General features: G+C 37.7%; 1 protein-coding gene across 4 annotated transcripts in view; it reads right to left on the bottom strand.

Moving 5' to 3' along the window:
• Positions 1 to 14,550, bottom strand: part of pps (protein partner of snf) — a 110,170-nt gene extending 95,620 nt beyond the window's left edge. For 3 of the 4 annotated variants that reach the window (XM_083127034.1, XM_083127038.1, XM_083127037.1), the window contains exons 1-2: positions 14,367 to 14,550; positions 6,638 to 6,769 (exon numbers count right to left, since the gene is read on the bottom strand). In XM_083127034.1, the coding sequence (XP_082983160.1) occupies positions 6,638 to 6,758 (121 nt within the window). In that variant the 5' untranslated portion in view covers positions 6,759 to 6,769; positions 14,367 to 14,550. Of the gene's footprint in view, positions 1 to 6,637; positions 6,770 to 14,222; positions 14,291 to 14,366 lie in introns of those variants that run through there. The other variant, XM_083127036.1, reaches the window with a different exon arrangement.
• Between the last annotated feature and the right edge of the window lie 3,222 nt (positions 14,551 to 17,772).

Raw genomic sequence — 17,772 nt, 5'->3', positions numbered from 1 at the left:
CAAGGTATGACTTAGTAAAATATTTGAACGAGTATATACAACCGATGCCCTGCACAACGGAAACGTAGTTAGGATTAGCAACTCGAAAGACACTGCAAAGTTCAGCAGAAAGTAACGCTGTCTTGCTTCGCCAAACTCCGCTCCTAACGGCAGTGTGTTTATTTTTGGGACCACTTCCCCCATCAATTACTGAGGGGCACCTGTGACTATCAAAGGTACAGGGGAGGGGAGTGAAGGAGAACATTCCATGCAGAACCATACAAAACCCTGCAAGACTTTCTGCATTCCTCAACAGTGGCGAAAGAAGGTCAAGAACCTGTCACATAATAGACTGTTAAACGTAAACAACCCTCAGCTAGTATTTCGACTCATGCCAGCATATATCGGCCAGCTCAACAAATTATATTTCTCTCATTTTTAGTTAGTTATCAACAAATATTTTCATTTTTATTTTGCGCCGGTACTCACTTTTATACTAATTTTTATTTTCTTAGTATTAACTTTTTGATTTTATTCACTTTTTTTTATATTTTTAAAATTTTGATTGTAGGTATAAGTCACTATGAAAACTACCACCTGTTTTTTTAAATTATGCGACCCCGCCAAGGTAGTCAGTCAGTGGTGCAGTTACTTTGAAGGGTATTATGGGCACTCCCATCTTCTAAGACGACAACTGCCATGTGCACAGGGCTCAATGTGTGTGTGTGTGTGTGTGTGTATGGTTTGAGGAACATTCCGGCACCCTGTCACACCTGGTCTGGTCCAGAAAGCCCCCGATTTGAACCCCATCGAAAATGAGTGGGACTACTTGAAGCAGCGGGTAAAATGCAGACAGAAAAACCCGAACTTTGCTGGAATTACAGGATCTCCTACTGAGCAAGTGGATTCACCTTGATGTGGCATACCTGCAACACCTCATGGAGTCACTTCCTTGTCGAATCCAGGCGGTGGTGTTACCCGGTATTAGTTTAGCTCTCAAGGGGAGTGACTAATTTTTTGTCTAGGGTGCTTACATAACTCCTATACTACGAATTATAACTTATTCAAATAATTTGCAAAATGATCACGATGATATATGCCATCCTTTTTATTATAACTTTGTTTTTGATAGGGCAAAATGTGTTATTTAAGCAAGGGGAACCCCCCCCCCCCACTGGTATATTATTTGTAGTCTTTGTAGATGAATTATGGTGATTTTTTTAATCATACTTTGCAAAATCTGCCATGTTTCAACCTATTAAGCCCACCATTGGTGCATGACGTTCTTCGTCAAGAAGAAGTTGTTCTATCTCAGCTTCATATTGGACACAGCCATACATGGCTAATTGCTGCAAGGGCAGGACCCTCTAATGTATTGTGTCTGTGATGGCATTTCCTGCTTGAATGTGCAGAGTTTTCTTTCCTCAGCAGACTCAATCTCGACAACTGTTTATCATCTCCATTAATCTCGTAATGTATTTTCACCGAAACTGATATCTACAAATTCCTTATGTACATTATTCTATAAACTAATCCTTGGAAGTTATTTAAATCATGATTTTTCTTCTTTAAATCACAAATTAAATCAAAGCACCTTGCTACTTTTGTACCAATTTGCGCAACAATGTTTTCATTTCCCCCTGAATTTGTCTTGTTTATCTCTATATATGGTGATGTTTCCTGATTTACCACGACCCCTGCTGGCTGCCATTTTTGGGTGCCGCATTCACCAGATTTGCGGGAATGTTTTTTTATTTTATCTAAAATTATTGGGCTATATTCTTCTAGAACTTCTATGGGCAAGTAGATGTGTCAAAAGAGAGTTTTGGGAATGGCAGGGAGTTGGTGGAGGACGATGGGTGGCCATCAACAACCCTTACTGATGACATCGTGGAATGCATACGGAACAGGCTAATGTGAGGACCGCCACATCACTGTACACATGCTAACCGATGAACTAGGTATCAGCAAGATGGAATGCCATGAGATTTTACGGTGTGATTTAGGGAAAAGGAAACTGAACACTGATTTGTCACTCACTCACTCACAGAAGATCGGAAGGAACACCGAGCATCAGTGGCTGCAGAGTTGTTGGAAAGGGATGCAAGTGACCCCACATTTGTGTGACATCATAAAAATGTTGTTATGAATTTGACCCATGAACCACGTGACAAAGCAGTGAATGGCGAGGTTCCAGGTTCAAAAAAGGTCGAGAGACACTGATCTAAAAACAAAACATTGTTGATTGCTTTCTTCGACATCAGAGGTATTGTCCACCACATATATGTGCCTCAGGGTGAAACAATAAACCAAAACCTCCTTGTGAGTGTGTTGAAACGTTTGCGGGAGGCATTAGGAGACAACGAATTGACCTATGGGTTTCAGGACAATGCACAGTGATTGAGAATGCCAAAAAAATCTGTAAAAACTAAGCTCACTATATGACCACTAAATCAATATAAACGTGTAAGATTAGCATTTTTAACGAAAAATTTCCAATTTGGATCCACAGAATTCATGAGAGTATTAATGTTTTTATACAAAAAGTATAATTTTGAACTATTTCAATACACAATTATGGCTACAGTAATACTAAACAATGCACTTCAAAGACTGAAATACATTCCCAGAAATAGATTAAATAATAATGATAATAATTATTATTGTATAAAGTATCGTTAAAATGAATTTATTCACAATAAATGTTTAATGCAAGGAAAACAGATTTCCTATCAAATCACTTTAAAGAAAAATTAATGCTATCAACTCACTTTCAAGAAAAAATAATGTCTTTTCACCTTTTGGTGCCCAATCGCCTCGATCGAGATGCTTTTAGGTAACCCTCGGGTGCCAGATTGTCTCGATCAAGACACTTTGTCAAGGTTGTAGTTTTAACGTTATAACTTTGCTATTTTTGGCTAGAATTCAGATTTTCTTTTTTCATATTGTTGTTAACACATGTATTTAACAGAAATGATTGTTGCACGTTTTCTTTTTCAAGACAATGGCAGGAAAAAGGTCACTTCCTTTTTGCATCTTTTTTCAAGGGAAAAATTTTGCCTTGCCTAAAGTAATGCGTTTCCCTCACCCCTGGAAAGTGCATTTGAAGGAAGTTTGTTTATCGGTACTCGAGGTCAAGAGGAATGTTTTGCATGCCGGTATATCATTCATATCTCTAGGGAAATTAGCCTCTGAGCTACAGTCATTTCAAGGTAACACTGCATTTTGAAGCTAGAATCAGTGGTGTGCTGACCATTCCTTTTGGGGGTACAACTCGCGTTACATTGGTCATACGATAATAATGCAAATATTTTTGTGTTCCTTACATGCCAGCGATAATTTCCATGTGCATGTTGACACTGTCATGTACTTTTTCCTTGGGAGGAGGAAATTTTCCCGAAATTTTGGGGTTTTGGGGGTTCTCCCCTACCCCCACCACATACATATATGCCGAATTTGCATAAATTTTACATAGTCTGAATCTCTGGTTCATTCCCCGAACAACGGTATATCTCTAGGGCAATTAGCCTCTGATCTACACTCATTTAATTGAAACTCTGCATTTTGCTTAAAATCTGATCCGGCACCAAGGGACCTGTGAAAATGGCCTTTGGCTCCACAAGGTTAAGGCATTAAATAATAAGTATTCCCTAGTTCCAATGCCTTTCCTTATCCTCCCTTCTTTACATGTGCTCTGGTTGCGAATGTGAGTGAGTTCCTTGGACGTAGATTTCTGGCGAAGTTCTTCAGTTTATTGCTCTTTATTTCTGTCCCTACTTTCTCCAAAACTGACAATTTGAGAGTGCATAGAGCAGAAGAAAAAGCATCTACAAATACCCTATTCATTTAAAGCCAATTGAAATTATTTGTAAGAACTTTATCCTCTATTCGGCGACAATTTTCATGTCCTTAAAATACTTTGCTGCAGAACCACAACACATCAACACTGATGTTCTTAACACAATCTTTAGCGATATTGTCAATAGTTATAGAATCTAACACAAATGAAACAATGCTTAATTACATCATTTCTATCTTTATTGAATTTTTCATGAAGAATGTTTTGTAGAATTCTATAACACAAAACCACTACTAACCCGTAAGGACACATGAATGGGTAAAAATGGCCCAAGCATTTTTGAAACATTTTTTTTCAATTTTACCAATGAGTGCACGAGGCGACCCTTCTCAGTAAATTTCCAGTGAAGCCTTCCAAATGGCATGACCTTGAATCAGATATGGGGCTTCATTAGCCCCTCACAGGGGGATAGAAACGCTGCCTGTGTAAATTTCACCACACGTGTATTCCTGAGTTTCAGTTTAGTATTAAAACATGTTCCTTTCCTAATTTTTATCAGTTATGAAATACAACAAAGATGTTCAAAATTAATACAATTAGTTTAACCAATAAAGGTATTGTTAATCAATGCTTTAAATTAATTATAAATCCGACTTACGAAGTAATTTTGCTTGTAGGTAATATTTACACAGCGCGAGTCTTTGGGAAAAAATTAGAGATTGTTGACGAAAGTTTTGGAGGGAATTACGGAGTATTGGGGTTACACTGTACTACTGCTATATGTATTAAGCATCAGCTGATAGCGAAATCTGAGACCTCCCATTCCACAGCACGTGCACACGTGATCATGCTTCATTCAGGGTTGGCAGCTGGTCCATTAACAGCACACCACATGTTCATATATGTACACGTTTTTTGTTTCTTTTAGTGCAAATGTGTGTTCTTTTTCTGTGCTTTACTGAGAAGTTTTGAGACTACCTAACAAGAACAAATAAACGATTTAGAGAGAAATTTCTCCCACAGTTTTATGCCACACTTAGTTTTTTTAGAGAAGTGTTCATCTTTTATACCCTTACCGAAAAGTGAAAAGTTCTATTTTTGCCAACTTTTTTGGCATTCTGGATCTGCTCTTGTATGATGTGTTACCACACACTGCCGTATCTGTCCAGGGGTTTATGGCAAGACACAAAATTGCAGATCTTCCATAACCTCCACACTCCACTGATATGTTCCCTTTTCCGCAGTTAAAAAGGGCACTGAAGGGGACATGGCACAGAAATGATACAATTACGTGCCGCGACAACCGAGCTACATAGCATCCCAGAAGAGACTTACTCTGCATGCTACCAGAACCTGCAGAAGCATTGGCAGATGTGTGTCAATTCCAGAGGGGACCACTTTGAAGGTACCCTGGTCAAACAATTGGTGAGTACCATATTTTCAAAGTTATTTCACCACTCTCGAAACTTCCCAGCCAAAGGTTGTATATAAAGAAAAATACTATGCATAGGAAAATAAAATTGATAATATAATTTTACAGCTCACCTATAGAAAAAATTAAAATAGGATTATCACCCCCCCCCCCCCTGCTTGGATCTCCTAATAATCAACTTGCTATTAGTTCTTTTTAAATTCAGATAAACTTTGCTACAGTTCAAATATAATTCCATATGCCTAAAACCAGTTATGTACTACTGCAAACTCTTGGCTCACACAATATGCACAACCATTCATTTATTTCAAAAACACAATAACAAAATATGGCATTACCTTGTTTTCACTTGCATCATTTGAAAAACGGTTAAGACAAGGTATATTATTCAGAACTGGTACCATTGCTGACTGGGCCAAGACTTAATTACTTTCTTTTATTACATTTTGTCGCAGTTTGAGATTAGTCGGATGGCGATATCTGTTAAAAAATCGCATGCATCAACGGAGCCTAAATGTTCATCTGTCAAAGCTGTCGTAGCATGACATCTGACAAAAAGGCAAATCTCGTATTATGGTGTCCGACATCTGTAGGTGGGAGAGTGGGTGAACCCCACCCTCCTTTCGACAGACTGCCCCCTGCTCCAGATATATTCCAATTTGTTAGACTCTTGATTTCGAATAGCATTTCAGTGTCATTGTAAACATGTGTGTAAACCTGTGCATAACCACTATTAAACGTGACAGAGGCTTTGTTAACGAATGCAATTCTTGTCGGATGTCGCATCTGACAAACGTCATACATGACAAAAAATGTCATACTGGGACATACAACTAACATGGAATTCACAAGAGGGCAACACATGCAATTTTTGTCAGATGTTGCAGAATGACAAATGTTGAACTGCTCCATCCTACAAAAATTGCATGCATAGATGGAGGTTGAAAGTTTGTCCGGTGAAATGTCGTACCACAGCATACAATCAATCAGATCCATAAGGCTCAGTTTACGCATGATTTTTGTCGGGTGTTATAGTCGGAAGACATCAACAAAAATCAGATGAATAAGAGTGCCATGCATGTGTCACTTTATTGGAAGTCGGCGCAACATTCGGTCGCAGTTTGACATTAGTTGGATGGCGATATCTGAAAAAAATTGTATGCATCAATGGAACCTAAATGTTCGACTGGCAAAGTGACGTTCCATGACATCTGACAAAAATCAGTTTGCATAAAAGTCCCCATATGTTTCCACATCCGACAAAATGTTCTGCTACGGTGTCTGACATCTGTAGGATGATAGTGGAACATTACGAACTTTGAAAGGTCAAAATATGTATTTAAACTTCGAAATTTACAAATTTTGAAAGGTCAAAATATGAATCTAAACTTCGAAATTTACAAATTACAATGGTATTTATCATTTACCTAATAATCCTTGCAAGCTTTCTTGATCCACACACACTGTCCCATCATTATTGACAATAATGATTAAAGTCTTTTCTGATTTTCTTGAATCAGTGCTATCAGCTACAACAGTACTTGACATAGTTGTAAAATCTGAAATTACACAAAGAAAAACAAAATATTAGTAACACGTATCAAAAAATTATTTCAAATAAAGGCAATGCTATTGTTCACATTTTGACTACTTCAAGGTTCCCCATTCATTTTGGAAAAGAGGAGAAAGGTAGATTGGAAGATTATAAAGGAGTAGATTTTACATAATATTTGCATAATATATTGCAAGCAATGCCACAAAGCTTACTTTCCAGTGTTGCCGGTTTCTCATTATTTACCTGTTCTCTGAATATTTTACTAGCACAGAGTAGACTCACATCTCTCTTTTTCATTATTTGAATGCACACAAATAGTCTGGGTAAGTGGGAGGAGTAATATTTGCCACTTGTATCAATTGTAATTTCCACTTGAAACACACATTTGTGGCACCATCAAGTCTCAACAAGTATTTTCAAAATGAAAGTATCCTACACAAACCTGAAATTCTTATCTTCTTATTGGCAAGTGACATTTGATGTTCTAGTGACAATATTTACACCTCAATAACTTCTAAAGTATGCAAGTCTCTGGTACAAACCAATAAGTTCGCTTCAAATGAAGATTTGATATACCTAACCACTCATTGACTTGAATTCAAGTAACTATTTCCTGAAGCGGAAACACACTTTACATCACATTAACATTATATTCTTACTAAAACAGAGCACATGAAATATCTTGTTTTGCTCTCAAATTTTTTCCATTGTGGATTTTAGAATCTCATCTTGTGGCTCGTGTCGATGGTTATCACAAACACAAAACCAATCGCCAAAATTTCAAACTACTGGTCAAGGTTTTATGGGTTTTATTCGATGGGAAGCAGTGATATTTGCATAAGGTACCTTTTACATCTACTTTTCACCAATAAATATGACTTTTCAGAACTGCAAACAGTGCTAATTATTTTCAGAAAGTTTCAAATTAACTTTCACAATCATTTTCAATATTCTGCGATACTTTCTTCTATGAACAAAAAACGACTTGTTGATGGGTACTTTTTACATCTTATTTTCACTGGTAAATTGCACTTTTCGAAACTCTAAAGAGAGATAATTACTTCACCAAGGATCAAATTTACTGTAATAATCATTTCTACAAATCTGCAATGTTTCATCATTCTCCTAGAAAACTTTTAAAAAAAATATTAAACCTTCGGAACCATTACCCTATCTTATCTGTGTATCTTTTGCGATATTTTTCATTTTCGTGTAGCTGTGTTCCTGGCTAAACAGGTTAGAAGTAAAATGTTACTAAAGATTCATTTCAAGTGATTTGAGAAGATCGATTTTTATGTATTCATTTGTATGCAGGATAAATTGATTTCTTAATGTTATTAATGTGACTGACTAGTGGACATATTTTTGGGGTGTATATATATATATATATTTTTAACAAATTATGTCCAGTTTTACTCTAAAATCAACAAAAGACTCATTAACATTTAAGTGAATGCAAGTAGAAAATGTTTCGAGTTTCGCATCATTTTATGTTAAAAATCTACAGAAGAGGCTATTATAAGTATTATATTCTCAAAGTTCATAGTTTTCACTTTTCAGTTATGTATAACTTATAAACTTTGTGAATTTTCTTTTTACACATCCAATGTTTCATATCTCATGGGTATGCTAATATACAAGAGTGTGATTGGATGTAGTACATAATGTAAGCATTAGGGATTTTTGAGATTAGTCAAAAGATTCTGCTGTTTTACATGGTATACATGTGTTGAAACGAATGATGTATATAAGGCTAGATAGCTAAATCTGCCTCTCCGCTATGGTTGCGGGACGCTTCATTGGCAGCTATGCTTTTTTACAGTTTTTGTGCTGGGAAGAATGTTGTAACGATGAAAAATGAATTCGTAATGCATTGTGAGTTGCTTTTATGCAATAAAATTAATTCACTGCTATTAAATTAATGGAAAGTCAGGCAAAACTACTTCTCGTACTTTCGTATCTGGAAAGGATTCAAGATTACACGAGAACGCTGACAATTTCTGAAGATGATCTTCTGAAGCAGTTTATTCCTCTTTCGTTGCGAAATGAAGCGAGAGAGTTCTTTTGGTTCACGGAACCATTCTGTGATTTGGACTAGGGGACTAAGGAGCCGGAGGTTCTTCGGATGAACTGGAGGAGAGGCTAATTCGACCCTAGAGCGGGAGCTGGACATGTTCGTTGGAAGGTGGAGGAGCTGAATATGTCTTCACCTGGGAGCAGTCCTGATGACCATATGACCGAGATGTCCAGGATTCCGGAGGAAGAAACCGTGTGGAAATAGGATATTTAGTGCGGTGAAATACACACACTTATTTTGAGAGACACGGTTCTGGTGTATAATGAAAATAACTTTTTTTTTTTAGATACAGTGCTTAACTTTTCTCAGTGACTTCTAGACAATTCACACAGACTGAAATTTAAATTTCAGATTGAATTGTAACGCTGGGGAGGGGGAATCTGTTACCCTGCCCCTATGTCAGGGCAACAGTTTTTTTTCCTTATTGAAATATTTATTAATATGTTAATCAATTAGGTTATTACGTGAATAAAAATATATATATGTGATAAGTGTATCTCAATTTATTATGCATTTTTAGGTTCGTATAAATTCCATGTATAAACACCATGTGCTGGGAAGAATGTTCTTCCTTGTGCCACGAACGCTCTAAGAAAGATGGGTGTTTTAGCTGTTAGTTGGAACAAATTAATATTATTTATTGTTACACAAAAACATAAATTGTAAACAATTTTCTTTTGCCGAATTCTTTGCACACATTTTTTGAATAAAATTCGTTTATGCAATGTTTTGCACACATTTTTTGAATAAAATTCGTTTAGGCAATGTTTTGCACACATTTTTTGAATAAAATTCGTTTATGCAATGTTCTCAACGGAAACCAAAACCGTTATTACATAAAGGGAACAAAATTAATCTGAAACTACCAAATGTTTGAAAATGTTCGAAGTTTGCAATTTTATTACAAAATTTTTCAAACAAAAAGTTCTTTTTCAACACGGAATCCAAATATGTAAAACGAATGGGGTGTTCCATTTGAAATTTACCCCCACCCCCCCTAAGGGGTGGGTGGCGGCGACGAAATTTTTGCGGCATTGACTTACCCCCTCAATAGTATCAAACTTTTATTCTGTGAAATTTTTCGATTGGATGCATTCTGCATGCAATAATCCATACTATCATTATAAATGGACCACCCGGTGTGTATATATATATACAGTGCGTCCATTTCGATCTGCAGCCGAGAGATCGGGAGAAACGTGGCGGGCGGCGCTGACGGAGATGCTGACATTTGAGGCCTGCAATGCCCGCTTATTTTTGTGGACATCTTGCAAAACGAGCACTAACCTGTGTTATAACACGCAAAAGTTCTTCTGTAATTCTTCCAAGTTCCACCCTTATATACACAAATAAATACGCTTTAGAAATTATATTAAGAGCCACAGATAATACTCTGTAAAACATTTTAATCATAGTTTTGACCAGTAACGTCCTGCTTAAGTTTATATCCTTGAAAGAGTTTTGTGTCGATGGGGATCGTTTGGAGGTTTCGAATGTGCAACACTGTATCAAGATTACGCTGCAGACGAACCGTTAAAAGCTAATGGTGTTCGTGAGCTTCCTTGCAATCCGAAATCTCCTAGCTCAAGTTTCTTGTTCCTTCGCGACTACAGAGCTGTGAATATAGTGGCAGGCAGATGTAAACCAAGAGCGTGTTAATTTCGTACTGTGCGTAAGAGTGTTATTCTTGGTTACTTGCCGTTACTTGTTTGTGTTATTGCAGTGTGTATGTGTCAGTCAGACGATTGGAATGCCAGCCGCAAGGTTCACGTTAGAACAAAGAATTTTTATGTATGACACTTACGTGAAAACAGACTCGTGTCGAGACGTGTGTAGGCAATTTGTACAGATATTCCCAGGCGTTTCACCTCCACATAGAGATACGGTTAGACGTCTTGTCCTTAAATTACGAGAAACTGGATCGTTAAATTTTAAAACACCTAAGCAAAAACGACGGATTCTAACCGAAGCAAAACTCGATGAAATTGGTGCAGCGTTAGAACGTTCTCCAAACAAACCTCTACGCAGTGTTTCACAGGAGATGGGCGTGTCAAAATCATCAGCACATACAGCCACTAAGCTACTAAAATTAAAACCGTACAGAGTTTCTATAGTGCAAGAATTACGGCCCCCTGACAACGTAAGTAGAGTAAATTTCTGTAATTGGGTTTTGCAGAATATTGTAGATGGTATTGTTGATCCACAGTTAATAATTTTTTCGGATGAGGCATGGTTTCACTTGCGTGGTCATGTTTGTTCACAGAACAATAGATACTGGAGCACTGAAAATCCCCGAATAATACACGAAGTTCCGTTACACGATGCAAAAATTGGTGTGTGGTGTGCTGTAAGTGCCAAAAGAATAATAGGGCCTATATTTTTTGAAGACACAATAAATTCAGAGAGGTACCGCACACAAATACTCGCGCCGTTTTTTCAGTTGTTATCAGATAATGAGAGACAATATGGGTATTTTCAACAAGATTCGGCCACAGCCCATACCGCCGCTGATTCCTTGGACGCTATAAGGGAGGTGTTTGATGACAGAATAATTTCAAGAGGTTTATGGCCTTCACGTTCGCCAGATCTTACCGTATGTGACTATTATTTGTGGGGAACCTTGAAAAATAGAGTCTACCGAAATAACCCTCATAGCATCGACGAACTGCGTGTGAATCAAAATTTCATCAAACGATGCCAGGAATGAGTGAATGTAGGTGGACATCACTTTGAACAACTCTTATAACACAGGTTAGTGCTAGTTTTGCAATATTTATATAAATGTCTGCATATGTCCATAAAAATATGCGGGCATTACAGGCCGCAAATGTCAGCACCTCCGTCAGCGCCGCCCGCCACGTTTCTCCCGATCTCTCGGCTGCAGATCGAAATGGACGCACGGTATATATAATGTACAATTTTTTCACATGGCCCCCACATTTTAACAACAGATTCGTGATTAGAAGGCCAAATTTAGTTAGTATACCAAAAATTAACGAAATTGGAGATATTCTCTGTATTCTTCATTCTATTTAACATTTTTGATTTTGCAACACAGGAATAAAGGCAAGAATTTACAATACTGAACCCTCCTGTAATTTCTATGCTACTGCTTATACTCACAAAATTATTAGTCATGATGATTTATCTGAGGTTAACATGTTGGGGTGAGGTGTAGAAATTGTTCATTAACGTGTAGAAGTTGTAAAATAAGCTTTTCTATTCTTGCAATGATCCTCCATATACAAGTATGGGAACCATATTTGTTGATATAACAATTGACATTTGCAATTAGTTAAGCTGTCTACAGCGTTGCCACACTGTTGATTTCATACTTGGAGAGCATGGATCTTGTAAGAATGGCAGAAGAGAACAGTAAAAGAAAAGTTGTTAATGTTGTACAGGTTGTTAGGTGGTGTGTGCAGGAGGATGGTCGTGGGCTAATCAATAAACTTATGGATTTCGGTATTTTGCCCAAAGAAGGTGCTTACATGTGTCCACGGCAGCACGTTCTAAACTTGAGCAAGGACAGTGCGTGTATTGATCAGCATGTGGAATGTGGACTGATTTGATTACAGGTAAGTTTGGCAATAATGCATCAATCGTAAAATTGCAGGAAACGAAAATAGCGTCTTCGATGAAGGATGCTTGCCATTAAAGATGCTACGAAAACAAGGTTTTTCATTGGTTTGTTATTACAGTTAGCGCCAAATCATTCACGGATAGCCCCAATGACCATTCTCCGTAAGGTTAGGTTAAGAAAACAGTTAAAATTTGGGGTCGTAAAACCATGCATGGGTAGCCCCACAAACCATTGACGGATAGCCCCATGGGCTATAGTATAGTTTACGTCTTTCTTGCCTTTTGGTGGTAACCGATGGGAGTTAACAACACTGCATGCTCGTCTTTGTGTCCGCGTTGTGAATGCATGTTAAAGAAGAACAGGTTCCAAAAATACCCCAAAAACTTCTAGATAGTGTAAAATACGTTTATCCCCAGTGATAATTCAGTGCATCATTCAAAACTGTGCTAGCAGACTGCCAGCATCTCTTAGGGTAAGTTTTTCTTTTTACACTTTCTGCCACTAACCATTCACGGGAACGAGGTATGCCTACGAGCTTTGGTTAGGCCTGTTAGGTTAGGTTCCATTAGCACTTATTTCACCGCTAAATATGTGCTCCATCATCGAAAAATGTCCTCAGTACGTTCAATCACGCATATCCGGACAACATCGGTTTTCTTCAACAGAAAATTTTTCCTCGCCTTGTGATTTAGTTTGTTGAATCCCTTATACAATAACCTTTCCAACGAAATATGACACGTATTCCTTATGAAAAGGACGTAAACTAAACTCTTACCGCCCCATGAACCATTTACGGTAAAGTTAGGTTAGGCAAGCATAGTTAAAATTTGGGGTTGTTGTAATGTTAGGAATATATATTTCTTTCCGTAAGTATTCGAAACGCAAAATCTTGCGATAAATAATGAGCAATCGTGCATTGTCAGTTGAGATCACGGACCCCCTTATTTTGCAATTTCTACACGTGACCCCCCCAATTTTAACTTCAAATTCGTGATTAGAAGGCCTCAATTAGTGAGTATGCGAAATATTAGAAAAATCGGTCCGGTATTGGGTAACATTATCGTATGGGTAAAACGGATTCCTTCAAATTTACAGGAGAAAGTACTTACGGAAATCATTTTCTTGAGCGTTTTGGAAGTTCCTGAATGTAGATTTGATCCATTTTAATGTGAATGCGTTTTGTTTTCTGCGAAAATCTCTGTCCGACACGCTGTTTCTGCTCCGGCCATTTGCTTTTTGCATGAGAGTGCAATGTTCCGTGTGTTAAGACGATGCAACCCCGTAGCATAAATAATAATAAAATTAATAAACGGACAGTTGAAAGGGGAAATAATTGACCGAAAACCGAAAATTCCACCCTTCATTACATCATCGAACACTTTCTAAACTCTGCAAGTTCGTAAGTACACTTTTCTGTGCTGTAAATGTCTTGTAAAATTACCTCTGGACAAATATTTGAGAAAAACAAACGATGGACATTTGTATCACGGACCCCTAGCAGTTCTCTGGCAACACTGAATATAAATGGATGTGCATAATAAACTTTGAGCACTGTAAAAACAGTAAATAAAGTCTTGACGTGATCCGTAGTTTTTCAAATTTTCACATGATAACGTTGTCGTACAGCAAAAGAGTATGTGTACCTTTTATAGTCAGGTCGAAACTTGCCAATGATACAACAACACGTTGCCGAATGCTCATCAAGAGATTGCGCGTTACTAAATTCAAGTTCACAAAACATACAAACACTCAATCATTAGGTTACTGATAAAATCTAACGAATAAAACATTACTGACAACTTTGAAACACTTCATTTACGAACGAAAGATGCTGCAGCTCCTCATTTACACAAACACTAACTTAGCAGCCATGTTAGGTACCGCCATAATGATACAAACATTCGAAGCTATTTAACGCAAGTCGAGATTATCGTCACTTACCAATCACTCAGTCTTCTCTTACACATGAATCTGGATTTTAATACATTGAACACTGTTATTCTTTTGTGTTAATAATCGAGTGGAAAAATAATGTAAAACCCCCATGCACAAAAACATTCACCGCCATTTTTAACCAGGTTTTCGGATTTCATTTGCATGTCGCGATAGCTAGCTGCCTGCCTGCGCAGACTTGACAAAAACAGCTCGAGACGAGCTATCGGCCATACACCACAATCTGATCGTTGTTACTAGGCCTTGTCTGGGGCAGGGTTAAGGGTGGGGCGCGTGATATCGTGAGAGCGTTATTTTTTCTTCTTGTTTTTCCGTATTGTATTGGATTTCAATGTAAATGGATATATCTTGCCTTATTACCAAAAAAAAAATAGCAGCAGCAAAAATAAAATAAAATAAAATTTTGACTTTCTGTTTACAAGTAGGTGGCGCAGGTACAAAGGGGGGAAAAGGGTACATTGTCCTTCTATATTTTTTGGGAGGGGTGTACCACCAAACAAATAGACGGATGCAAGATAAAAGATGATGTCGTTAAGGCAATATTATGCTACATTCTGGCACTAGTTTCCAACGTGATCAACTCTTGGAAAAATGGGCCTGGTCAAAGCATGGTCAAAGCAAACTATTGTAGGTGGCAGCACCCCTGTTGCGTCCCCACGCTTTTGTTCGGCAATGGACAATACAATACAATATATTTATTCATCGTTAGACATTGTACAATGCAATAGATGTCGTCAGTTATTGGTTACATATTTGTTATTGTATATATGTAAATATATAATTATATATAGAGAGAGGGATTACATGGAACTCCAATATGTCATAGATACTAATATGAGAGTATATGCATATATAAAGTAAGAGTACATAGACATAAGACAATTATAATATTAGTGACGATGAAATAATATAAATATAACAATTCCACTCAATTTTTTTACAACAATTTTAAAAACTACACCCTGAAAAAATGACCGCTGCAAGTTATCGCGTTTCTCTGCGTCCAGTTTAAGGCAGAAAAGAGACTTCAAAAGTTGCGAGGCTAGCGTTGCGCTGAAAACACGCCGCCGCCATGTTACTACGTCACTCCTTAGGGAGAGCTCGTTTGTCGTCTGCTTCGAGCGTCCAGTTCTGGATGGGTAGCCCACGGTGAGCGAACACGTGCAGCAGTTTTACAAATCTGTACTGATTTAAATAATGGGAGAAGGAGCGATAGGAGAAAGGAAAGCTAAGCTTTGTAATGATCATTCTTCTATGAAATATCTGTGCTGCTCACGTGCAAGATAAATGAAAGGGTTCAGCTGCGTGTGTGTTCTCAGGCCATGCGAAAAATTTTGCTTATAAAATTGATTGCTGACCAGACACTCAAAAATATTTTTTAAACTTATATTTACCGTAACCTATGTAGTGCAAAATAGGAATTTTAACATTCTTCACTTTATTTATAAAGCCTATTTAACTTTCTTTTCCATAAAGCAATTTCAGTTTGTGTTCCATTTTTGTTGCGCAAATTATGATCAAATATTTTTGTGCAGATAAGAGAAAATACACTGACAAGATTACATTAGTTGCACAGTACATATCTATACTTAGTTTATGTATAATTATTACAAGGAAATAATGTGTAAAACCATGGGCGTATTGAAGGGGGATTCAACGGGTCCAACCCCCCTCTTTTTTTTGGTTCACTAAAGTTACCAGTTTCCTTGTTCTATCCGCTTGTTCATAAAAAATTCCTTCGGGCTTATTTCATTCTCTTAAATTAGAGACGTATAGGACGGGATACGGATGGGAAGGAAATTTCGCAATTCCACACACCAGATGGGACTGCAGACCAATATCTGCAATTTCCTGATAGTTTCGGAATTTCTGCGATAAGAAACTGCATTGAGACTATCAAATCAGTTATTTTTTCCCCCTCGAATCATATTAAAGAAATTTGGTTCTTAAAAACGCAGTGACAGAAGATGAACAGAAAAGTATCAATACTTCGTGACTACAACACACAACTTTGTCGGGTCCAACATCCCCTCCCTCCATGCTCCCCAACAAGCTTCCGGCCAGCAGTGTCCTGGATTTTCACTTACGAAATAAAGCAACCCTAATCATACCATCCACCCCCCCCCCCCCCGTGAACTATATATACGCCCATGTGTGTAACAAAATCCCATACTGAAATGGTACGATATAATTACTTTGAATTTTGTACTGCGAATAAAGGCGCCTCATCTCGTTACCCCGAACGCATTAATTGGTTGGTTCACAACTTCACCACTAAGGGCCATTGCACCATCGCCACTCAATCTGCCACTTTACAAAGTGCTGGATAACGACAGGCGGGAGATTTAGGCGGCGGTGGGTTGCACCAAGCATTTTTATCCTCAGCCTTGTAAGGTGGAACCAAGGTTATTAGAAGTAAGGTTGGGCCAATCCGTTGTTTACTCGAAATGACGAAACGACGGTAAGAAGTGAATTTATCCATGAAATGAATTCCAAATCTATGCGCTAGTGTTGCACTATGCAGATAGGAAAACCATACCAAAAAACTGAAAACACGAAATCGAGTACACAAATGAGCATTTCCACCCATTTACATTTTGTGGCTTCATACAAATTGAAAATAAATATCGATAGGTACTTATTGTTATGCGGGACAGAATATTATTGATCGGAACGGGAATTTTTTTAAATCCTGACATTCGGGACGGGAAATATTCGCAATTTCTCGACTAGTCGGGAAATTTTCGGGACGGGAAATTTCCGAAATTTTCCGAGGCACTGAAAATTTCAAATTTTACACGTCATTTTCACCTTAATTGATTGTCTTTGCATTTCTGGAATGAAAACTAACAATTTCCGATAAGTTCCAGGCACTTGCAATGTAGAAAAGAAAATAATTAATACCGTTTTAAAATGACCATTCGGTATTTCCCGACTGCTCGGTATCCAGAAAAGTAGGGAAGTCATTTGCTGGAGTCGGGATAGGGACGGAATTTTTCTTTCCGATCCCGGTCCCGACTTTTCTAGATAGCGCACACCACTTGTTATTATTATTTATTACAAGATACATCTTCCAAGTACGTTGAACATAATGTACTGTGCATACCAGAAAAGAAAAGTTCAAATGAGCATTTATGTACGCTATATTTACACTAGGCAATGCACTTGTATTTTTTTCTTTAGTGCACATGTTTCCGCGAATATATCACAGTGTGCCTAACATGAAATGTAATACTGTTCAACTTTGCTTTCACGCAAACTTGGCATGTAGTAATATTTCATTCTCACAAGCAGCGGCGTGCCCAATGGGGAGTTGGTGGGGGTTATAACAGTTCCCGTTGGCCCAGTATTCCTAAAAAGAAAGAACGTCAAATGTAGGAAAAGATGACAAAAT

This window comes from Lepisma saccharinum, chromosome 8 (genome assembly GCF_977018435.1).
Source record: "Lepisma saccharinum chromosome 8, izLepSacc3.1, whole genome shotgun sequence".
In the NCBI taxonomy this organism is placed as follows: domain Eukaryota; kingdom Metazoa; phylum Arthropoda; class Insecta; order Zygentoma; family Lepismatidae; genus Lepisma; species Lepisma saccharinum.
This window is presented reverse-complemented; position numbering and strand designations above follow the sequence as displayed.